The 23,144-nt window shown below is 60.8% G+C and overlaps 3 protein-coding genes and 1 non-coding gene across 6 annotated transcripts in view; 3 read left to right on the top strand and 1 right to left on the bottom strand.

Annotated features, from left to right (window-relative positions):
- AP1B1 (adaptor related protein complex 1 subunit beta 1) overlaps positions 1-6,515 on the top strand; it is a 48,211-nt gene extending 41,696 nt beyond the window's left edge. For all 3 annotated transcript variants that reach the window (XM_070769793.1, XM_070769791.1, XM_070769792.1), the window contains 6 exons: positions 1,121-1,266; positions 3,084-3,213; positions 3,491-3,575; positions 4,096-4,182; positions 4,279-4,433; positions 5,651-6,515. In XM_070769793.1, the coding sequence (XP_070625894.1) occupies positions 1,121-1,266; positions 3,084-3,213; positions 3,491-3,575; positions 4,096-4,182; positions 4,279-4,433; positions 5,651-5,725 (678 nt within the window). In that variant the 3' untranslated portion in view covers positions 5,726-6,515. The remainder of the gene's footprint in view (positions 1-1,120; positions 1,267-3,083; positions 3,214-3,490; positions 3,576-4,095; positions 4,183-4,278; positions 4,434-5,650) is intronic.
- On the top strand, positions 1,689-1,785 carry LOC139176866 (small nucleolar RNA SNORD125). The gene has a single exon (XR_011561346.1). It is a non-coding gene; the product is annotated as a small nucleolar RNA SNORD125 (small nucleolar RNA).
- Positions 6,516-6,665: 150 nt separating the features above from the next.
- Positions 6,666-16,848, top strand: RASL10A (RAS like family 10 member A). The gene is made up of 3 exons (XM_019977078.2): positions 6,666-14,580; positions 15,637-15,761; positions 16,053-16,848. The coding sequence occupies exons 1-3, from the start codon at positions 14,362-14,364 to the stop codon at positions 16,318-16,320; spliced, it is 612 nt and encodes a 203-aa protein (XP_019832637.2). The 5' UTR covers positions 6,666-14,361; the 3' UTR covers positions 16,321-16,848.
- Positions 16,849-17,020: 172 nt separating this feature from the next.
- GAS2L1 (growth arrest specific 2 like 1) lies at positions 17,021-22,498 on the bottom strand. Its single transcript, XM_019977942.2, has 6 exons — positions 22,344-22,498; positions 20,763-21,414; positions 19,302-19,409; positions 19,121-19,217; positions 18,855-19,026; positions 17,021-18,340 (listed from the first exon to the last, which is right to left on the bottom strand). The coding sequence occupies exons 2-6, from the start codon at positions 21,393-21,395 to the stop codon at positions 17,311-17,313; spliced, it is 2,040 nt and encodes a 679-aa protein (XP_019833501.2). The 5' UTR covers positions 21,396-21,414; positions 22,344-22,498; the 3' UTR covers positions 17,021-17,310.
- Between the last annotated feature and the right edge of the window lie 646 nt (positions 22,499-23,144).

Below are 23,144 nucleotides of genomic sequence, written 5' to 3'. Positions count from 1 at the left end.
TTGATGTTTGACAGAAAACAAAATTCTGTAAAGCAGTTATTCTTCAGTTTAAAAAATAAATTAATTTAAAAAAGAAAAAAGACTTGGGCAGCTACCTAGGTGGCTCCCATCTTACCTGGGGGCTCTGATGGTGACTTACCCCTGGGTGGTGCCTGTGGATAGGGGAGAGTGGAGGACGTGGTGTCGGGGGAGGAGGTGACCTTGACGGGACCTGGGCTGGGTGACCATGGCCATGTTCACTGACAGGGCCCCTGGGGAGGCTGGCCTCGAGTGGGCTGAGCCGTCCTGGTAAGAATGGCAGCCAGAGAGATGTTTGCACATCCACAGGATAGCATCCGTGGCTGTCCCTCCTGGGCAGGGCTTTGATCCATGCCATTCACTCAGCAAATGTTCCCCAAATACAAATCTCACACCAAGCTCCGAGCCAAGGATGCAAGACAGAAAAGCAGAGCCCTCCCCCTCGAAGCACTGTCCGGGCACAGAGGAGATGGTTTATCTGCAAGACCGTCATTGCTGCAGAGCCCGGACAAGGACACTGGGGAAGGGTTTCCCGGGGGAGGTGGCTCTGGAGCTGAGCGTCTGGGACAAGGGCAGCCAAGCAGGCAGGGAAGGCCTGCCAGGCGAGAGGTCCTCCCGGGTCCTGTCGCTGCTCAGGCCTGTTGGCGCAGTTAAAGGCCAGCCCTGCCGCCTGCGAGGAGGACAGGCCGTGACCACCCGGGGTCCTCTGGCTCTGGCCAGGCCCCGGGCACCCGTGGGCTCTCAGTCTCCTGGGCTCATCTGGAGGCTGGTGGGGCCTGCTTGTCTCTCCACCTTCCTCAGCCCTCCTCTGAGTATTCTTGCTTTGACCTCCAGAGACTCAGGTCAGGTTTTGGGCACACCGAGGCCTCCCTGTCCCGTGCTGCTCCAGCAGTCGGCCACCCCGAGGCGGGGACCCCAGGCAGGCCGGGCAGGGTCCTTCTTCTCATCCCGAGGCTCACATGGTCATCCCCTGGCGGTCCAGGCAGGTGTGGTCCATCTGAGAGCCCCCTTCAGGTGTGAGAGAAGGGGGCAGGGGAAGGAGCCTCAGGCGGGCTGTGGCGTGGGGGCTGTGGCAGCCCCCTCCCCATCGTTTTCCCCTCAGGTCTGGCTGCCAGCCATGAAGGCCAAAGGGTTGGAGATCTCGGGCACCTTCACCCGCCAAGCGGGCACCATCTCCATGGACCTGCAGCTGACCAACAAGGCCCTGCAGGTCATGACTGACTTCGCAATCCAGTTCAACCGCAACAGGTGAGCCCCCGAGGCCTGCCTGCCGAGGGCCCGCGCTGGGGCTTGCGGGCTGGCCCCGCTTTCTGCTGGAGGGTCTTCCTCACAACTGCAGCTCCGGCCAGCTCTCTCTGAGGCAGTAATTTTCCTCACCGTGACCTCTCTTTGTGGGCACCAAAGTCCGAGGTCAGTGGTGGGGAGCTGGGGGTAAGGCACCTCCCTTTAGTGTTACCTTTCCCCAGCACCCAGGGGGGTGTTTCCCTGACAAAATCTCCAGACCTCAGCAGCTCCCCTCTCAAGGCGTCTCGAAGAAGGCAAACAGGGAGTGGGTAGCACCTCTGGGAGCGACGTCCACTCCCAGCGCCTTGCCCTCAGGGTCCCCTGCACTGGGGATCAGTGGGGAAGGCCTCCTTGGACCCGGCCAGCTAGGCCAGGGCTCTCTGGGGAACGCAGGCAGCCTCTGCTGATGACCCTTCTTCCTGAGTGGCTCTGGTGATGAGCAAACTGAGCCTCTAAGAAGTTGACTGAAGGGGCTGCTTCCTCAAGGAGAGCCTGTGCGCCAGTTTTTCCCGGCCGTCTGTCAGACTAGGGAAGTGGGCACTCTGTTCCTTTCCCTCAGGGAGCCCTGCAGGCCCCCAGGAGTGCTCCTGATCATCGCTCACAGTGAACTTATGGTGTGTGGCCAGCTCCCTGGGTACCAGGCCTTGTGTCGAGAACTTTAGGAGTCTTTGTCTCTCTTGAGCCCCTTCACAGCCCAGTGAGGTTGATGCCATTAACCTTCTTTGGTAGAAGAGGAAATGGCAACCCACTCCGGTATTCTTGCCTAGAGAATCCCATGGACAGAGGAGCCTGGCAGGCTATAGTTTATGAGGTTGCAAGAGTCAGACAGGACTTGGTGACTAAACCACCAAAGCAGGTAATGATACCTGAGCTCAGAGAGGGTGAATGCCTCACCCACGGTCACGGTTGACAGAGGTCGGGCTCCCAGGAGAGCCAGGAGTGCTGAGGCACTGTGATGGCATTCGCGTCCCCACGGTGTCCCCTGCTGCGTCCCAGGTGGGTCTGAGACCACAGTGGGCAATGCATAGGCTGAGGTCAGGCAGCTCAGGCTCTGGGTCTCAGCAGCGCCGCTCACCCAGGTCTGGGCGCGCCCCTCCCTGAGTCTCTGTGTCCTGGAAGACAGGAGGTTGTGTACCTGTCACTGTGTTTACAAGGACAGGACTTCAGGTGCCCCGCCTGGGCACAGGGGGTGCTCAGTCCGTGGTTCCAGTCGGTACCGTGGTGACTTACCTTCCAGTGGCCGGGCATCTCTCACGTTCTTGGTGCCCTCTGATTTGCCCACATGCCACTTTACCAAGAGGCAGGGCTTTCCGGAAGCTCTGTGGCCATTGTGTGATCCAGCCAGTTCTGGCCCAGACAGTAAACCCAGTGTCTCCCCTGGGATGGTCGCGTCCCTCCTGGGAGGCTGGGGTTGGTTACTGAGACGTGAGCAGTCACAGTTCTTAGGTTAGAAGCAGCTTTTAGGCCCCTGGTATGACATGGGGCTCCTGGAGGGCAGGGCAGGACGCACTGACCTGGGCCTGCCCGGTGCCTCCCCCAGAGGAGAAGGGGGAGCAGAGACGGGTTTTGGCTAGCCCAGGTTCTCTTCCATCTGCGGGGCCATTGAAGCCTGGGAGTGGGGTCAGGAGCTTGTCCCTCTGGCCTGGGTCTGGTCTGGGGTGAGGCTGGCTCGCTGGAGAGCCTTCTCCCCTGCTGCTGCCAGGCCCCGGGTCCCCAGGAGCCTGCCTGCCCTGTGTCAGCGCCTGCTCCCCACCATCCCCACGGGGCTTCTCTCTCCCCAGCTTTGGCCTGGCCCCCGCCGCCCCACTCCAGGTCCACGCACCGCTTAGCCCCACCCAGACCGTGGAGATCTCCCTGCCTCTCAGCACAGCGGGCTCGGTCATGAAGACAGAGCCGCTGAACAGCCTGCAGGTGCGTCCCAGGGAGGACCAGGCACCCGGTCCTTGCCCACGTGCCCTGGGGAGGACCAGGGAAGCCCTTGGGGCCTGGCTGGCTCTGTCGCAGGGCTGTGTCTGTGGAGTCTTGTTCTTAGGCACAGACGGGTGGGGATGGGAAGGCCGGGGGCCGGTTAGGGGATGGACATGGCTTCTGGGGAACCTGCTCAGCTGCGCTCACAGGAGCAGAGGCTTCCTGGGGCCTCAGTGGGCATCAGGCATAGGGGACGACCTGGGGCCTCTCTTGTTCCCAGGTGGCTGTAAAGAACAACATAGACGTTTTCTACTTCAGCACCTTGTACCCGCTCCACATCCTCTTTGTGGAGGACGGGAAGATGGGTGAGTCCTGAGGGCACCCCTGGGGTCCCTAGAATGGATGGATGGAGTCCGTGAGTCACTGGCTCCCCTGCAGAGCTAGAGGGAGGGTCACACCTTCCCAGGGCCCGAGGGTCTTGCCTGGCCAGCTCTGCTCTCAGCCTGACCTTCAGCCTCTAGACAGTCATCCCACGGGCCCCCTGAGGCAGGGGCCCTAGGCCACGCATCACACCTGATGCCCACCCCTGGGCCCCAGCGGGAACCTTCGGGAAGGTACGTCCCGTGCCCAGAGGGCTTAGGCCCTCCTCAGCAGTCACCACAGGAGCCCATGACATCACTGGGACCAGTGAACGGGCTGCTTGGTGCCAGGGCCGGAGGCTGGACGTGGGCAGGAGCAGGGAGGGACCCCGCAGAACACTAGCTCAGAGTTTGCCGAGGGAAGCAGGAGGGGCTATGACGGAGCCACCCTGGTCTCGGGTGCAGGGCCTAACCGCCCCGCTTCCCGATGAGGGTGCTGAGCAGGGTCCCACCTGTGCCCCTGCAGACCGGCAGATGTTCCTGGCCACGTGGAAGGACATTCCCAATGAGAACGAGGCCCAGTTCCAGATCAGAGACTGCCCCCTCAACGCGGGTAGGGCTCCCGAGCCCTGTGCCTGTCCATGCTGCCCTGTGCCCTGACGCCAGCCCTGAGCGCCAGACCCCCCATCTCTGACCTTGTGACCCCCAGAGGCCGTGAGCAGCCGGCTGCAGAGCAGCAACATCTTCACTGTGGCCAGGAGGAACGTGGAGGGCCAGGACATGCTCTACCAGTCTCTCAAGCTGACCAACGGCATCTGGGTGCTAGCCGAGCTGCGCATCCAGCCAGGCAACCCCAGCTTCACGGTGAGGCGCCCGCTCCCGCCTAAAGCCCCGGGGCCTCTGCCTTCCTGCCCGCATGCCTGCCCGGGCTGGGGTCGGCCCTGGTGGGGTGGGGTGGGGTGGGGCATCCACCCTGGTGTGAAGAAGCACCAGGATTCTGACCTTAGAAAGCTTCAGCTCAGTCCCATCAAGTGTCTCAGATAAGGCACCAAATCCGGTCTCTGAACAGTGAAATGGACTAGAATCGGGCCCTGTGAGGCCCACCTGGTACTGGGAAGGAGCTCTCCTGGGCTCAGGGAGCCCTGGCCCCTGGGCTCCCCTCTCCCAGAGAAAGGACGAGGCTTCCCAGAGGCTGCGCCGTGTCCCGGCCCCTGAGAGCCCAGGCTTGGCTTCTCCCTGCACCCGAGCGGGCAGGCATGACCCCCGACGCTGCTCCCCGGCCCCCTGGCAGCGTGGGTGCCGCGGCTGGTGGTGGTAATTTCCGTCTCCCTGTGTCTGGTCGCTGCATGTCCACCTTCCCTGCCGGTGCCGGCGGTGCAGGACCTGGAGGTTAGCGGACTGCTTTTCTCTTCCTCTTCCCCCGTCCTCTCAGGCACTCCTGGCACACCCCACCTCCTGGCCTGGCCTCGCCCCCCTGCTCCCCAAAGCCGGGCAGACGCATGCAGGCTGCAGGCCGGGGGACAGACCACCCCGCTGCCACGCCCTGTGCTCTCCAGCCTGGCGCTGCACTCCCCACAGGCCGTGCGCGCAGAGCCCTCAGAGGAGACCGGGGCCCTCAGAGCAACGGCGTTGGCAGGAGGGGCAGCGAGCCTGTCTCTGCTACTGGGCTTGCCAGCCCTCCTCGCGGTTAGAGCTGAGCCAGATCTGACACAACTGCTTTCTGTGCAGGAAACCAGAAAGATCCCCCCACCCCCAGCGCCCCCGCAGCCTCCCTCCTGGCCCCCAAACGTCCTCAGGGACCCCCACCCTCCACGGATGGGGCTGGCCGCCTCGGGCTCTGACTCACGCTGCAGCGGCTGCGGGGGCCGGGACAGCAGGTCTGTGGGCTGCAGTCTGTTTGGTCCCCGCCTGGCTGGCTGCGGGGCCGCCCCCTCGCCGGCACCGCACAGCTGCTCCAGCCGCTGCTGCCGCCCCGCCGGGCCCCACGTGCACCCCACCCTCTGCCATCTGCTCCCCTCCCCGGCCTGGAGAGGAGCCCCAGGAATAAGGGGTCCCTGCCTCCCACCCTTGTCCCCCTACAGCTGTCCCTGAAGTGCCGAGCTCCGGAGGTGTCCCAGCACGTGTACCAGGCCTACGAGACCATCCTGAAGAACTGAGGCCGTCCAGCACCCACCCCAGCTTCCTCGGAGCCCCCTGCGAGGTGGCAGCACCTCCCCCGTGAGGGGCCAGCGAGGCTCCTGGCACCCCCCGGCTTCTCAGGCCTGACTGCAGGGCCCGCTCAGGGCCTCGGGGTGCTCCTGTGCCCAGGACTCTCCTATTTCCATCGTGCTGACGTTTGGGGTCAGGTGAGGAGGGCACCAGAGGAGCCAGAGTGGCAGCAGGAGCTGCATGGGGTAATGAGGGCTCCTCTCCGGCTCTTCCTGACCTGAGGGCGAGCCCGCAGTGCCTCCTCAGGCTCCCAGCCCGGGATCCCTCTGCCCTGTCTCCCTCGGCTGGTGGCAAGGCCCTGCCAACTGCCCCCTCCTGGGACAGGCCCTGGCAAGGCATCCTGGTGTGCGTGGGTTCCCCTGGGTGCCAGGAGAGCTGCTCTGTCAGGGCCGGGGTTCCCGGGGCCTGCCTGCACCCCCAGCCGCTGAGCCGCTCAGGGAAGACCAGGAAGAAGCTCCCGAGCCCCTCACGGCTCCGGCCCCCAGCAGACCCCTGGCAGATGTGCACCCCGCCCCCCTGCCCGCGAGGACAGTCACTGCCTGTGATAACATTCCTGGTGTGCCCGGGGCTTCTGGAGTGAATGGAGCTGAGGGGTGGGGTGCCTGGGCAAGCGGGGTGCTTCCTCTCCGGGGTTCTTAGGGGCTCCCTCCTGGCCTCCCAGGGTCAGTTGTGTCTCACGGAGCATTAGGTTTTCCTGTTACTGCTGTTTAATAATAAAGAAAGATTCTGCTTTTGGCAGTCATGGACACTTCTTTCCCCTCCACCAAGTGTCAGAATTAAAAACTGCCTCCAAGTGGTCAAGGTTGGTTTTCTTGAGCTCTACAGTAAGAATGCCTAGTATATATAAATAGAAATTATATATTGTATGTTTACTCTTATTTTCAGAAACAGAAAGTGAATAAAAATGATGACATCAAGCGTGTCCCCGACCAGTGTTTCAGGTCCCGAGGCTGCTCTGGGCAGGGTCCAGGGCTCAGCTGTCAGCCCCCGCCAGGCCCTGTGGACAGCGCCTTTCCCTGCCTCTCTCCTGTCCTTCCCCGCCAGGCCCTGTGGACAGCGCCTTTCCCTGCCTCTCTCCTGTCCTTGGGCACTGCCTGCTGGTCTCCCAGCACCTCTGCCACCCTTGACCCCAGCTCTACCCCAGCCCACACCGTCATGCCTTTAGATGCTCGAGGGCTGAGTCCATTCTGGTTTTCCTTGGCTCCCAGGGTTGGCAGGAAGGCCCAGCACCGGGCATGTCCAGGCCGGCTGCAGCGGCTGCCCCGGCCCCCACCAGGGATACCCCTCATGTTCCCCCATCCTGGCAGTGGCCTGGCTACCGAGGGTGTTGGGGGGGACCCCGGGTAGGACTCCGTGGGCAGAGCTCCCAGTGGGTTCTCAGGGCCGTGTGGCTGCTGGGCCTTCGGCCCTCAGCAGCTTCCTGCCCCAGCCACTCCCTGCCCGCACCAGACACACTGCTGTCCCAGCTGCCGGGGCATCAGCAGGGGTGCCTGGCCCTCCACTGCCCCACCTCTGACCCCTGGGGTGTCACCACCATGCCCAGGGACCCCAGAGTCTAGAGCCAGTCAAGACCCTTGACTGGACAACCCCAGTTCTCACCCTACCCAAAAGTCCCCAGCTCAGAAGGCGCCCACAACTGTGGCCATGGACGCACCCTGGCCTGCCCTGTCACCCACCATCCCGGACCTGCTGAGGCCCAGCTCCCACCAGGCTTGGGAGCACACCCCTGTCCCCAGGGTGGGCGAAGATGAGGCCCAGGACCCAGCCCGAGGTGAGGGGAAGTGCTGCTGAAACCTTCTGGCTGGCCTGGCCAGACAGAGGCCCGTGGACCCTCATGGGACACCTGAGGCTCGTGTGCTCGGGCCTCGGGCGGTTATGGGAGGAAACTCAGCGTGATCTCGGCCCCCCTCCCACTTCCCTGTCCCTCCCTCACCCCGGTGACACCCCTCACATGCACCCCTGGTCTGCATGTGCTCAGGCCTCCATATTCTCAGGTCTCGATGTTCCTCGGGGCTGAGGGAGGGGGCAGTATGGCATCTCGCAGAAGACTCTCCAGGGCACTGAGCCTTCGTGACCAGCTGGGGAATTCAACACAGCAACCAGTTACTCAGGAGGGTCTAGCAAGCACCCCGGGGGCTGCCGGGTTCTCTGACCCGACACCCTGCGCAGGCCTGCGACGTGACCTCGTTGTACTTTTTTTTTTTTTAATCTTCACAAGTGTTTTGTTTCATAGAGTGTGATTCTGGACCAAGGTAAGTTCAGCCACACAGAGGATGAAGTTCTCCCTTCCACACTTCCTCTGTTCTTATTTTCCTCCCTAGAGGCAAAGTTCATTGCTACATTTTGGTCTTCCAGGAATGATTCTGTGCCTTTATAAAGCAAATCCTGGGAGGTACTAAGTAAATAGCAGCACACCCTGGAGCTACCAGCACTGGGCTCTGTTCACCCATCAGTACGAGCACAGCCACCTTGGAATTCCTTATGCAGAGGGGCTGTTCTCTGGCTGTTTCCATCTCCGCGCCAAGCAAAGGTGCAGTGAGTATCTTCCTACAGACATCCTTGGCCCTACACCCAAGTGCAGCTGTTGGATCCAGCCCCAGAATGGCTGGACCAGAGAGTATAAATATTTCACATCTTAAATTTTAGTTCTAGTTTTGAAAAGGTAATGTATTCACATGGTTCAAAATCCAAAAGGCAGACAGATACAAGAGATTCAGTATATATATCAGATATAGTCCTCCTCATACCCCTCCCTGACCCTCCAGAGAGACTCAGTGACGTATAATATGACCTGCACCATACTCGTGCCTTGCAGACTTCTCCATTATTAGTTCCATTGTAGAGAGCAGCCTCATGCCTTTTTATAGCAGCTGTGTGGTTTGCATTGAACGGCGGCGCCGTGAGGAACCAGTCCTTGCTGTGAAGTCGTCTGAGTTGTGTCTTTGGTGGTGTTCGCGCAAGTGATAACTGCAAAGAACATTCACTTTCATGTCGGTAAATTCCTCAGACAGAAATTGCTGGGTTGAAGGTAGGTGTGTTCATCATCTTGTTAGCTGTTGCTAAAAGCTCTCTAGTTCACACCCCCACCAACCAGGAAGGAGCTGCCCGTCCCCCACACCCTCACACGCGTGGCGTCCTGCAGCGTGTTCAGGCGTCGGGTGAGAAATGGCGTCTCACTGTCTTTTAAACAGGCCTCCATCCCTGTGTTTTTGAGCCTTTGTGTGTCCTTTTCTATGAGCTGTTTCCTATTCCTTTGCCCTTTTTGATCCGGTTTTTGGTGCTTTTCTTCCTGGTCCGCCATTGTTCCTCCCGTCCTGTTCCTGGTTCTGCTGCTGTCTTGACTTCTCCATGCTGGAATTGCGTTGGGGGCGTCATCCTCCTTGCGTCCTTGTTCCCGGTCCCTGTCTCGTCTTCGTTTTTGCATTCTGAGCCTGTTCCTTCTGGGCTTTATGTGAGGAATGAGGTAGGGATCCAACTTTCTCTTTTCCCAGATGGTTACCTAGTTTTTTCCACACCATTTCCTGAATAATTCGTCTTTTCCACACAGATCTGAAATGTCATTTCTGTCATACACGAAATTTCCACATGTATATGAGTGCTTTTCTGGGCCCTGTTCTGTACCAGAGAATTTGTCTATATGTTGGCCATTGTGGGTGTCTGTGTTTGTTTTGGGGTTTTTTGGGCCATACTGTACGGCTTGCGGGATCTTCCCTGACCAGGGATTGAACCCAGGTCATGGCAATGAAAGCCCTAACCTGACCACAATGTGTTTTTAAAACCACCTAACCTAACATACTGTTCCTTTATATTTTTATAATTTATAGCACCCTCTTATTCACCCTTTGGGGCCCATTTGATCTTTAGAACGAATCTTTTTTGAATGATGTATTATTTCTATTTGGATCATATCAAATGTTTATATTAACTTATGGAGAACTGACACCTTTATAATGATGTCAGTAATATTAGTCTTTATATCCAAATGTAGGAGTAGACGCCTTTCCATTTGTTCATACTTTATGTCTCTGTAACATTTTAAGTTTCCTTCATTTAAGTCTTCTTGCATGGGGAGCTCCCTGCGGGCCCAGTGGTTGGGACTCAGCACTTTCACTGGCAGAGCCCAGGTCTGATCCCTGGCTGGGGAACTAAGATCCTGCAAACCGCACAGCATGCCCAAAAAAAAAAAAAAAAAAGTTCTTGCATGTACATTACCCTCGCATAGATTCATGAGTATTTTCTATTTTTTGGTTCCTTTTGTGAATGGGATCTTTTCCATATGCATGTTTATGATGTAAATATATATTTGTTAATATATAGAACAAAAGAATAGGAATATTTATAGTGTAAATTACAAATTATGTAACATGTACTTTAAAAACTGAACCCAGACTTCATTTGGGTTTCTCTAGTTTTCCTACTCACGTCCTTGCTGTGTCCCTGGACCCCACATTCCATGTGGTTGTCGCGTTTCCTCAGTCTCCCTGGGTCTGCGAGAGCTCCTCAGACTTTTTCTGTGTCATGACTTTAACCGTCCCGAGGAGTGCTGGTCACATATTTCGTCGACTGTCCCTCAACTTGGGTTTGTCTGGCGTTTTCCCCACGGTTAGCCTGGGGTTCTAGGTTTTCCGGACAGAGAGCAGGGAGGTGCCCTTCTGGTCACGTCACGTCAGGGGTGTGCGCCCTCGCCACGGCTTAGCGCCGCGCGCCACGCTGCGTCACTTGGCTGAGGCAGTGTTTACAGCCGTCTCCTCCACGAAGCTGCTTCCTCCCCTTTCCACACTCTGTTGGGAAGCAAGTCACGAAGCGCAGCCTACACTGCATGGGGGCAGGGGACAGCTACAGAAAATACTTGGAATTCTTCTGTAGGAAAATGTGTTTCTTCTCCTGGATTTATGTATTCACTCAATCATTTATACCAGTTTGGATTCATGGATATTTATTTCATAATTTGGGTTTAATCCAAAAGTGCATTATTTATCGCTTAAATTTTTTAAGCTGTGGCCATTGGGAGCTCTTTCAAGTAAGCTCTGTGTCCCTTTAACACCCCCGTCCCTCGGTTTCTTTTTTTTTTTTAGCTTGTGGGATCTTAGTTCCCTGACCAGGGATCAAACCCATGTCCCCTGCAGTGGAAGCTCAGAGTCCTAACCACTAGACTGCCAGGGAATTCCATCCTTTGGTCTCTTTTGAGCACTTCCTTCCTTTCTGATATTATGAGATGTTCCACCTCATCTTTTACTTGTCCTGCTCCAACCCTAGCACCAGCCTTCTCCAGGGAGCCTGGACAACAGAATCAGAAACCAAGATCTGGGTGCTGGGTGAGCTTGTTGCTCATAGGGTCGCCCTTAGAGCAGACAGAGCTAGGAAACACCTGTCTACACACTGAGCTGTACGCACACACACACCTGCCTTTGTTAACCAGTGGCTGCGTGGGTGCATGCTAAGTCACTTCACCGTTTGCGACCCTATGGACTGGAGCCTGCCCGTCTCTGTCCATGGGATTCTCTAGGCAAGAACACTGAGTGGGTTTCCGTTTCCTTCTACATAACCAGGGGTTATTTGCATAGAAACTGAGATCACTTTATATGTACAAACTTAGTCCTCCCGCTAGCCTTCCTAGATTGTCTTGTTTTCCTCTTTGTATCATCTCATTTCATCCCACAACGGTATGAGTTGAAGACCATTATTGAAGCCCTGTGCTGCCTCCTTGAGTCCTGGTGGTTGTAGAACCCCACGGCCTTCAGGCGGTTGACGGAATCAATGCGCGAGGTCTTACAGTGGCCACCAAGGACCCAGCGTGCATGAGGCATGGAGTGATGAGAGCTTCCCCAACTCAGGACTTGGGAAGGTGAGTTAAGCTGGAACAAGTGACAGACGGTGGGCAGGACAGACCGTGATTAATGGGCAGTGCACTGACCCGATGGCTGGGCCAGAGGAGTCCACAGCAGACACCCCTGGAGCTGGACACGGTCCATGGCGCTCAACCCCAGGGAGGGGCTGGAATCAGGCAGAATGGGGAGAAGCCTGGGGCCAAGGTCAGGCAGCGGCTGACACGCAGCCCAAGCTCTCTGGCTTACTAGTCTTTGGGGAACCTGGCCCTGGGCTGCCTGCTCTTGTCTTAGCTTCGCTCCCACAGGGCCACAGGCACCGACTCACCTCCTCCTGAGGTGCTTCTAGGCCCTGATGAAGATGGGCTTCTCAGAAGGTCGGCTTCAGTGGCCCAAGGTCCTGGGTTCCAGTCCCTGTTCTGCCTCTTTCCTGCTGGATCCTTCTGAGCAAATCCTTTCATCCCTGTGGGCCTCAGTGAGCACACAGCACAGGGCTGGGCACATCACAGGTCCTCTTTTATTTATTTATTTATTTAGGCCACACTGCACAGCCTGTGGGATCTTAGTTCCCCATCCAGGGATCGAACCTAGGCCCCCCTGAAGTGGAAGCGTGGAGTTCCAACCACTGGATGGCCAGGGAAGTGCCCACAGCTCCTTGATAAGTGGGAATGTGTCGCCCCTGTGGAGTCTGCATGACTTTGTGGGGACTTTTCCATATGCTGTTCAGAGTGCCCCGGAAGAGGGCGCCCTGTGGGAAGTGAAGGGAAGACGGTTTCCAAGCAAGGCCATCAGAGCCGGCTCCCACGTGTAGGCGAGAGGGTGCTCGAGGCAGGTGTGGTCCCAGCGAGTGCCCTGAGAGAGACTATCCTCAGGTCAGCCCCACACCCTGCTGGCGGTCGGCAGGGCAGACGGGGCCTAGTTTATTTACTCCAAGGAACTGAGGCAGCTCACAAAACCCAGAGACCTGAAAAGCGCCAGAGGGAGAGTCAGGTGAAGGGAAAAAGCCCACAGCTGGAAAGCAAGATAAAGCCGCTCACTGGGCCTGAAGAGCTGGCACGCCAGCCAGATGTAGCCACAGCCCTGGCTCCGAGCTCCCTTAGTGGCCGAGAAGAGTGAAAGCCGACCCAGGCCCCTGACCCAGGTGCCATCGCCTGCTCCCCAGGGTGAACCCCCTTCCCCGCTTCAAGACCCAGCTGCTCGTCCCTTCCCCGCGTCCCCTAGGCTGAGGTGAGCAAGTTGTGCTCTTTTTCTTTTAAAAAAAAATCTGTCTCAGCATCTTGGGAAGCAGTTAAGATTGAGGCTGTTTGTTGCAGAGACAGACAAGCGAAGTGCTTGGCCAGCGCAGAAACGGTGATGTCTGTGCGTGTCCCGCAGTACCCAGGCATCAGGGCTGGTCAGAGATGTGGGAGACCCACCCCCACCACCACTGCAGGGGCAGGGTGGGCAAGCAGAGGACGGGGCTGGTAAACCCAGACTTCTCAAGCCCTGATGGGGAAGGAAGGAGCGTCCTGCTGGCTCCAGGAGTGGGGATTTGGGCTCTGGGAACTTAACATGGAGGTTGTGGGATGTGAGAGAAAGCTACAGGTGGAGACTTAAGCAGAAAACTTGGCCTTAGCAGTGAGGGAAGTGGTGTGGACCAATTTCTGCCTCTTTCGGCCTTGTTGGGACAGGGATCTGGGGCACACTGGGTTCAGCACCCTCTGTCCCACACCCCCTCCCTGATGCCCTTATTTAGTGCTGGCCCCCGTGTGCAGGAGGGACAGGGGAGAGCTCCTCACAGGAGACCACAAGGGGAAGGTTCAGGGACCACCTGCTGACCTGCAACCCTGGACAGCAGCCCCCTCTCTGGCCTGTTTTCTTCTCTCAGAGACACCAGGTTGAGGCTTCAAGGATCGTGTAGGTAATAGCTTAGTGTGGGGCCTGGCACGTAGTAGGAGCTCAAGAAACGGTGTGTGCCTTTGGTGGATGCGGAGCAGAGCCAGCGCAGTACAGCGACTCGCCCAAGGTCACACAGCCGGGCCGGATCCGATCCAGCGGGCGGGTTTGCGAGGAGCCAGCTTGGGGGAGCGATGTTTGGAGGAGCGGGCGCGGACGTGGGCGGGAAGGGAGTTCTATTTTGGAGCGGATGACAGCGCGGAACGCAAGGGGGGCTGGGTCCCTCCCTGGGCTCCCCGAATCCCAGTCACCTTCCCGCGACCCTTCCCGGGAGGGGCGTCCCGGGCGGGTAGGGGGGAGCGGGAGGGGCGGGCAGGCGGTTACCTCATCGCCGCCTCCGGGAGGCTCCACTCGCTGCTCGCTGCTCGCTCGCGCGGCCGGCTGGGGCGGCGACTCCGGGCGCCGGAGCGAGAGAAGGACGGAGGGACTGAGGCGCCGAGAGGCAGCGCCGCCCCCTGCATCCTGCTCCGCCGCGGGACCCGCGAGGCGAGGAGGTCCGACCTCGGTGCCCTGTGCTGTCGCCGGCGCCTCAGTGGCGCTGCGGGGCCGAGGCCGTGTCTGCGCGCGGCGCGCTCGGTCAGTTCTCTCCTGAGCTTGGCACTCACCGGAGCTGCTCGTGCGTCCGCCGTCCGCCTGCTCGGCTGTCTGTCTCTCCTGTACCACCAGCTCCGACCTCCAGCCTGGCCTCCCTGGGCCCCCGGTGCTCCAAGGGGCGATGAGGAGCGCGGCGGGGCTGGGGCGCACGGGGCAGGGCGCGCCGGGCGCACAGAGCGGCTCCGGCCCATGAGGCTTCCCAGAGCGGGGCGCAGCAGCACGCGCGGGCCATGGGGGGCAGCCTGCGGGTGGCGGTGCTGGGCGCTCCGGGCGTGGGCAAGACGGCCATCATCCGCCAGTTCCTGTTCGGTGACTACCCCGAGCGCCACAGGCCCACGGACGGGCCGCGCCTCTACCGGCCCGCGGTGCTGCTCGACGGCGCCGTCTACGACCTGAGCATCCGCGACGGCGACGGTGCTGGCCCCGGTCAGAGCCCCGGGGGGCAAGAGGTAGTGGACTGAGGGGTGGGCAGGGGCCTGTGACAGCATGTGGGCGGATGCTCGGTGCACACGTGCGTGTCCGCGTGGACGGCCCGGGAGTACCCGACTGTCCGTGGACTGAAGGATCAATGTGTGTCCTGGCATTGGTGGTTTTCACCTCTTCTGCCGGTATACAGTTGCCCCAGCTCAGGGCCAAAACCCGGCGATTTTGCAGAGTGGCTTTTTCTCGCTTGCTTAAATTGCTATTTCTCTGCCTCCGCTGGTGGGTGGGGATTAGTGCATGGGGGAGCATGGTCCTGCCTCCCTGAGAGTGAGTGTTCCGTGTCTGGAGCCACGAGCAGAGCCGCAGTGGGAGAGGTTGAAGCCAGACACCGGGGTGTCCGTTCTGAGGGCATCATTCTCTGCTCCCACATTCCTATGACCTGCAGCCAAGACTTGTTTAATAATTTTGCAAAGTCCAGGGCAGACTTTGAATCCTTGGGAGTTGATGCGTTCAAGAAGTGAAGAGGAAAGTGCAGGCAGGATTAAGCAGGGCTTCCTGGTGAGGGTGGCATTTGGGCTGAACCGGGACGGATGAGTGAAATTTTGATTAGAAGAAGCGGCGGAAGCATTTCCAGGTGGAAAGAGCAGCGTGTGCTTCGGCCGAAAGCCTAAGTGTGTACAGCTGCCGTTAATCGGTGGTCTCCGCAGGCTCAGGAACACGGGCCCAGGCAGGAACTGCTCCTGAGGGCGCCCGGGGAGGGGCGGGGCCTGGCCCGAAAGAAGGAAACCATGGGAAACAGAGGAAGGGGCGAGGAACGAGACAGGCCTCAGGGGAGAGGAGACCCAGAGAGAAGAAGGGCTGGACGCTGACTGGCTTCAGGCACGGTTTTAAAAGGTATACCCCAGCGGCCATAAGGACAGTAAGGCCCAGGGAGCTTGCGGGAGAGGGCCACAGACGAGGAGGAGAAGGACCGAGGCTTGAGCGTGAACTCTGTGGGTTTCGCGTCAAGGCTCGTTGGAGAAGGTCTGGACGCGAGAGAGCAAGAAGAGGGCTTCGGCAAACTCTGGCCTCCTGCCCCCCAGGAGTGGCCGGACCCTAAAGACTGGAGCTTGCAGGACACGGACGCCTTCGTGCTTGTCTACGATATCTGCAGCCCGGACAGCTTTGATTATGTGAAGGCGCTGCGGCAGCGCATCGCGGAGACCAGGTAAGGTGCGCCGCCCAGGTTGCGTGTCAGACGGCGGGGAGTGTTTGTGGGTCTGGCTGGGCCTTTTTTCCCCAGAGGTGAGTGGGTGGGCTCTTCCGCCGTCCTGGGCCAGGTCTCAGGCCTTTTCGGGCCTGGCCTCTGGCCCTAAGCGGTCTTTGTGGGTCTGGTGTTTGCTGGGGGTTCTCTGGGTGCAGGAAAGTATGCTCCTTAGTGTGTATATAACCACTGGAAGGATTCTCCGGCCATGGGGGGTCCCAGGCACTGCGACCTTCATCCTCCTTTGGCCTCCAGGCCGGCGGGCGCACCTGAAGCGCCCATTCTCGTGGTGGGCAACAAGCGGGACCGGCAGCGGCTGCGGTTCGGGCCGCGGCGCGCACTGGCTGCCCTAGTGCGCAGGGGCTGGCGCTGCGGATACCTCGAGTGCTCCGCCAAGTACAATTGGCACGTGCTGCGACTCTTCCGGGAGCTGCTGCGCTGCGCGCTTGTGCGCGCACGCCCTGCACATCCGGCTCTGCGCCTGCAGGGGGCGCTGCACCCGGCGCGCTGCAGCCTCATGTGATCGAATTGGAAAAATGCCGCTTACGGCAGGGAGGGGCCTTCTAGTTAACTAGAACCGGGGACTCGGATTGGACGAGATTGCCCAACTTCTCTTGGATTGGACAGGACAGTCTCCTCCCTGATTGGCTGAGGAACGCTCCCGCCCAGTGTCCTGGGCGACAGGGTTTTCTTTGAACCTCATTGGGCCCAGCAGGCCCCATTGGACAAATTAGTCCTTTCTGGGACCTCATTGGGTCACGATCCGACTGGATGAAAAGGACTTGGCTATGAATCTGATTGGACACGCTCAGACTGCTCTTGGAGTTTCATTGGACCAACTGTTAAGTCACACCTCTCGGGAGGAAATAAAGGGGAAGTAAGGTGCACCTGGCATTTCTGGGATGGCAAGATAATCTTGGGGAATGCCCTGATGGTCCAGTGGTTAAGACTCCAAGCTTCCACTGAAGGGGCATGAGTTCGATCCCTGGTTGGGGAACTAACATCTCTCATGCCTCACAAAGTGGCTAAAAAATAAATTTTGTGCTTCCCAGGTGGCGCTAGTGGTAAAGAACCTGTCTGCCCATGCAGAAGACCTACACCTAAAGGTCAGGGCTGACAGGCATTGCCCCCTCGCAGTTGACTCCAGAGTCCCAACCTGTAATGAGGGTTCTCATATGGATGTGATGGCCCCAAGGCCGGGTCTCCCAAGACGCAGACACAAGTAGCTGGAAGAAAACTTTACTGTCAGGCTCTGCAGGGCCACGGGACCTCAGGAAGGGTCCTTACTGGGCTGGTCCAGCCTCCTCTAAGGCATTCAATAACATTAGTAATTAAATAGCAATGCTCATCCCCCAAGCGGAATGTACACCAGAAGTCCCATTGTGCCATGTGGTCCCGAGGGGTCTGGTCCCATGAGGTCTGGTCCCCAAGAGGCAGGGGCACTCCCTGATGCAGAGGGGTTAAGGCCACAAAGGAGAAGGGACAGGGGACTGGGGGCAGCTGGGCTGGTCTGTCACATCCAGGAATCCGGCTCGGTCTTCGGGCTGACTGAGCGCAGGGCATGCCAGGTCCCGGACCCCGTGGGTCCAGGTGGGCGGCGGGGGCCCCTTGGTGTGGGGATGCGTGAGGGTTTCCGATCTGGCTGTGTGTCCATCCGGCCTCGTGCCCAGGTCCTCAGGGGCTCTGGGCCGGCCAGAGGACTCCCGGGTGCATCTGGTGGGCCCCCTACACCGGGGCAGGGGCTGCCCTCATCGGAAGAGCTGGACAGGGCTGGGCCTCGGGGCCCGGGCAGCCCATTGGCCATCCTGCCAGAGTCCCCGGGTTGGCCACACTTGCCACCCAGGACGCTGAGGGACGAAGAGGAGGAGCTGGAGGAACAGTAGGCTGAGTCAGGAGCTGGAGGGTCTGGGGCCCGAATTGGGTCAGGGGCTGGTCCACTGGGGGTCCCACCAGCAGCAGCAGCCTCAAGGGCTCGGGCGTTGGCTAGGAACTCCTCTTCCAGGCGCCGAAACAGTTGCTGTTCCTGCTTTGGGTCAAGCTGCAGGGGTGTGCGGAAGACACTGGCCGGGATTGTGCTCAACTCTGGACTGGGGCTGGGGACCCTGGGAGCTGCAGGGCTGTGGGCACGGGGAGTGTGGGGGCTGCTTCTGCCCGAGCCCCCACTGCCTCTGCCCCGCGGCACCCAGGAGTGCTGCCCATCTCGGTCCCGACGCACCAGCAGCACTGTCTGCTCTTCACGGCTCTGACTCCGGGCCCGCCGGGCAGGGCTGGGGGCCGACAGCTGGCCTCCCCTGCCTCCTGGGGCCCCACGCGGCCGCCCCCGATCCAGCCGGTCCCGGGACTGGCTGCGTGGGGCAGGAGGCCGTCTCGGGGAGACCGGGGTGCCCGTGGTCACCCGCCGGCTGGGACGCTCCCGCCGGGGGCCAGTGCCTGAGTCTTCACTGCGGGCACCAAGGGGGCCGCTCTGGGCCGAGGAGGCTGAGGAATCGCTGTCCCCAGAGTAACGGCGGGAGCGGGGATGGGGGGGCAGCTGGTCCCGGGCCCTGGGGCAGGGGAACAAGAGAGAAAGGTGGGGCAAGGCAGAGAGACCCGGTGCACAGAAAGGGTGGGGAGGGGAAGGAACAGGCAGACGCATGGCTGCGGGCGAGACACCTGTGGTGGTGGCGGGGGTGCCAAGGGTTTCTGTCCGTCCTGGGGACTTCCAGGGAGAAGTGAGAAATTCTGCCACAGCTTCTCGCAGCCAGGGCCACCCTCCGCCACCCCACCCCAAGGCAGCGGAAGAAGCAAGGCCCCAAGCTCCCCGCTCCTCAAGCCTCCAGCTTCCTGGGCAGGCCAGAGGGAAGCTGGGTTGGATTGGCGGCCACCCAGCCCCCAGGGCCCGCCCAGCTGTGTTGTTCGTTTGCTTGGGTTGCCATGGAGATGGGAAGCCAGGCCCACCCCCACCCACGGGAACTTTTCCCAGGGTGTGAGTCACAGGAGGCAGCGTCATCCAGGCCAGGGCGGGCGCCCCCCACCCCCACCCCCTGGACCGCGGTCCCATGTCCTCTCTCCTCTCACCTGAGTGGGGTCTCGGGCCCCTCCTTCGAGCTGCGTAAGCCAATGGGTGTCACCTCTGGGCGGGAGCCCCGGCGCTCGACCCCTGGGGCTGGGCTACCAGCTCGGGGGCTGGGGCTGGGTGACACTCGCTGCGGGGAGAAGGTGCGGGTCCTGGGCTGGGGCGGGCGGTGGGCTGCAGGGAGAGAGGGCGGGTGCCGCGTGAGGGGCGGGGCCGCAGAGGTGCACGCCCCCACGTTCCCGCCCCGCCCCCGAGCCTGGACACTGACCCGCGGAGGAGCAGCGGCAGGGGTCGTGCTTGTCCAGGTAGTGCTCCAGCGTGTCCCAGCCGCCTCCCACACGCACCATCACGTGGCTCCTCAGCACCTGTGGGAGCCCGGCGAGCGCAGGTCACCACGCGTCCCATCCGCCTCCCAGGCTCTGCCTGCTCCGGGAGCCCCTCTCTCTCACCCGCACGAAGATGAGCAGACTGGAGTCTCCCACGCGGTACTTCCCCTCCGAGACCTTGATCATGGGAAACTGGTCTGGGCAGGTGCAGCGCCCCAAGATCTCCCTCACCTAAGAGGAGAGGCTGGTGGTCAGGGGTCAGGTCCCTCCTCCCTGGGCCTGATGTCAGCAGCTCCAGGGTCAGAAGGAAGTAAATCCTTCTGTAGAGCAGAGGCTCCGATTGTGTCGCCCTGGACTTGAGTGCCACCTCTGTACTTGACCTTTCACCAGAGCTCCTTCCCTTCTGACTACCGAGAGGGCAGGGAGCCGACCAGGACGAGGTGAGGAACTGCTTCCTTTAAGTCCCTGAGCCCTTGGGGGAGTCCTCACTCACTCCCCCTCACCCATTTCAGAGACGTGAATGTTGAGACCCACAGAGAGGCAGGTTCGGGGAGGAGGCAGGTCTGAGTACAGAGGACCAATGCCATATGGAGGCAGCAGTGCCACGGATACGTGGGGCACACGCAGACACCACCATGCACAAAGAGGTCACTGGTCCGGCCAGCACACATGGCCAGCACGTCTGCCCACATGCTCCCCAGGCCAGGAGCTGCCAGGCTGGCTATGTGGGCAGCCCCACCCGCCTCCTCACCCACAGCAGAGCTGCTGAGAAAATGAGCAGGTGGAGCCTCCGGTGACCCTGGCCCGGGGTGGGGTGGCAGCCTCTGCCCACAGCCGTCCGGCTGCCCGCCTCCAGGATGGGCACATCCCGTCCTAACCTCCTGATAAGAAGGAAACTCTTGGCCAGGCTGTGGGGGTGTCAGGGACACCTAGGTCCCGGGAAGAGGAGGAGGGAGCTAGAGTCATGGTCTAGCACCTTCTACATGCTCAGCATAGAGCTCATCCCACAGCTCTTTGACAGGATGTCAGCTCCCAGTAGCATGTCTACTCTGTGCTGGGCTTCCCAGATAAGTCCCGGGGGAGGAGTAGGGACCCGAAGAGCCCCTGGGAGCTTCCCTGGGCACTCAGGTAGCGCCTACTGTGCGCCAGGCACCTTGCCCTGGACCATGGGCCCCATTCAACCTCGAGCTCAGTGATGGCGTGAATGCCGCGGTCTAGCAGTTGAGTGCAGGGAGGTGTACTGGAGGGGCTCAAATCCCCAGAACGTAGAACACTCAGCGCTTACCTGGGGCACGGTTAGCACCGAGAGGAAACAGGGGGATCATCGTGCCATGGGGCAGTGGAGGCTGAGTTTTCTCGCCAGGCCCTGTGACCTCACCCAGCACTTAGCCCTCTCTGCGCCTGCCTAACTCTTTGGGGCCGGGTATCCACTTGGTGCTCAACATACACACGCTTTCCCCGGGGCAGGCTGTCCTGCAGCCACGAGGACAGGCCGCGGAAGGTTGCCCGCACCACCCTGCCTGCTGGTGCCTGGGTTGTGCTAGAATAAGCCCGGCCACTGGGCACGCGCACTTGCGGACTCACCAGCTCATCGAGGTTGCGCAGGTCGCTGGGCGTCATGCGCGGCCCACGGGCTGGAGCTCCTGGGGTGGCGGTGGTCTCGGTGGTGTCTTCCCCGGCACTGGGGGTGTTGGAGGCCGGGGGCGTGGCGCGCAGCTCCCGCTCAATCTCCTGTTCGAACTGCACGAGGCGAGGGGCCAGCAGGCCGAGGCGGGCGCCGCGCCGCGCCACCTCCAGCAGGCACAGCACCACGCTCTTCTCGTTCTTGCGGAGCACCAAGTCCTCCGTCTCGAACATGAGCACTTCAGGCACACCCAGCTCCGCGCGGCACCAGCCGATGAAGGTGGCCACGTTGTCTCGTGCCATGAAGGAGCCGGGCACCACGCTGTGGGCCTGGAAGGCCACCCCGCGGGCCGGCCGCGCGGCGGCCATGGCACGGGCGGCCTCAGTGACAGCGTTGGCATGCTGGCACAGGGTGGTGCCCGTGGCCAGCCCCGTCAGGAAGCCATCGCCACCGCTGGGCAGACCCAGACCGTACAAGGCGTTGAGCCACTCGGCCAGGTCCTCCTTCATAGCCTCCACGTAGGCCTCGCTCGAGCGGAACGGCCGCACACTCTTGGCCGCGGAGCCGGCGATGCCCGCCACGGGGTCTGCCATGCCCGGGCCAGCCGAGTCACTGTGGGCAGGGACACGGGTCAGGATGGTTGTGGACCCAGCAAGTGCGGCACAGGCTAAGCCGCTGACCACCTGCACCTGCTTGTCAGTTCAGACCAAATGCCTGCATTTTGAGAAACTTCTCGCCTCTGTTTACCCGTCTGTGAAATGGATACAATAATAGAACCTTCCTCAGAGGAACTAATGGGATTATTTTTATAAATGACCTCAGTGTCCATAAGTGTTGGCTGCTTGGTTCTTTCGGGAAGAGGGATTGAGAAGACTTGTCTGAGTCCTCCTTCCTGCCCAGGCAGGGAGGCCCCCATCTTACTGCCCCTGTGAGAGGCGAAGAGCTATGCCCGAGAGAGAGTAACCTGCAGCCCTGGACTCAAGAGTAGGAACCCTGGACCCGACCTCAGAGAGGGGTTAGATCCGCTGCTCAGGCCTGGTGGCGATCCCACTTACTCCGGAAAGATCCCAGGTCCTCCCTCAACCCGTTTACCCTAAAGACTGTGTCATTATAACACCGACAGGACGGCAGCAGCAGTAAAGCAATTGCAGTGACGGTGGCCAGGGCTAAGCGCGCAGTGATATCTCCATTTTACAGATGAGGAAACTGAGGCGCAGAGCTCGCTCAAGGTCGCACAGCAGTGGGTAGCGGAGCTCGGCCCTCCAGCCCCGTGTGGCGGCTCCGGCGGCCGGCCGGGGCCAGGCCCCTCCTCCAGGGAGCCTCCCTAGCCCGACTGGTGCCTGTGAGCCGGGACTCGGAATGGCTGTCGCCAGCCCTGGCCGTCCTCTGGGCTTCTGCCCAGAGAGGGTGCGGGGCTGCCCAAGGTCACACAGCCCCGGGAAGCAGAGGCCCGCGGCTGCCGCCACTGGGTCTGCTTCTCTGTGTGCCGGGCAGAGGGTGCTGGGGGGTGGGGCGGGGGGGGGGGGGGTCCCTGCACTCACCTGGCTCATCCCGCGGCCTCGGGGAGCATCGCCCCGGCTGGGCCGGAGCCGGGCAGGCCGCCGAAGGGAGGCGCCGCCCGAGCCGCAGCCGATCCCGGTCCCACCGCCGCGTCCTCCGCGCCTGCCGTCTCAGCCCCGCCTCCCTGGAATTCGGATCCGGCCCGGAGGAGGTGGGCGGGGCCGCGCGCTCTTAAAGGGGCCGCGCTGTTCTTGGGCTGGGACGGGGCTGGAGCCTCCAGACGCGGGGCGGGCCCGGGACCCGGCCCAGCCCTGAGCAGAGGCGGGACCGGGTTCCCCGGCGACTCTGCCGGGCCGGAGGTCCCATCCTCAGACCGGGTCCATTCCCCCTCCTTGGTCTCCTGGGAAGGGGTTTGGGCGTTTTTAGTGGCACCCCTCGGCAGATGGTGGCCTCCCCTGGTGAGCCGCATGGCTTGTTCCAGAGAGGAACTCAGGAAGAGATAGGGGCCCGGGGCTGCGGAGTCACCTCCGGCTGGCGGGAGTGGACCTCCTTAGGTCCGATAAATGAGGCCGTCCGGCCTTGGGTGGCGGCTTCCTGCCAGCAGCGCTGGCCTTGGGGATGGGGAGAATGGCTCTGTTTTACCCCCATTCAACCACTGGCTCCTCATCAAATATTCTTTGTTAAACCCTGAAGTTAGGGGAACCCGTTTCTCAAATAAGAACGCTGAGAGGAGGGCAGGGAGGGGACTGGCTGAGGCCCCTGTGTCTGAGGCTTCGGCCCCTGCCCTGGACCACCTCTGGCCGCTCTGGTTGGGCACAGAATAAAGGCTGGAGGAGTGGTTC

The sequence above is a fragment of the Bos indicus genome, chromosome 17, assembly GCF_029378745.1.
Source record: "Bos indicus isolate NIAB-ARS_2022 breed Sahiwal x Tharparkar chromosome 17, NIAB-ARS_B.indTharparkar_mat_pri_1.0, whole genome shotgun sequence".
NCBI lineage: Eukaryota > Metazoa > Chordata > Mammalia > Artiodactyla > Bovidae > Bos > Bos indicus.
This window is presented reverse-complemented; position numbering and strand designations above follow the sequence as displayed.

Bases quoted from the DNA above. Each gene is read 5' to 3' on its own strand.
- RASL10A (XM_019977078.2), top strand. From the start codon at position 14,362: ATGGGGGGCAGCCTGCGGGTGGCGGTGCTGGGCGCTCCGGGCGTGGGC. The intron at 14,581-15,636 runs GTAGTGGACTGA...CCTGCCCCCCAG, and splicing joins AGAGCCCCGGGGGGCAAGAG to GAGTGGCCGGACCCTAAAGA. The intron at 15,762-16,052 runs GTAAGGTGCGCC...TTTGGCCTCCAG, and splicing joins CAGCGCATCGCGGAGACCAG to GCCGGCGGGCGCACCTGAAG.
- GAS2L1 (XM_019977942.2), bottom strand. From the start codon at position 21,395: ATGGCAGACCCCGTGGCGGGCATCGCCGGCTCCGCGGCCAAGAGTGTG. The intron at 19,027-19,120 runs GTCAGTGTCCAG...CTCTCCCTGCAG, and splicing joins CTGCCGCTGCTCCTCCGCGG to CCCACCGCCCGCCCCAGCCC. The intron at 18,341-18,854 runs GTGAGAGGAGAG...CCCCTGCCCCAG, and splicing joins GGGCCCGAGACCCCACTCAG to GGCCCGGGACCAGCTGCCCC.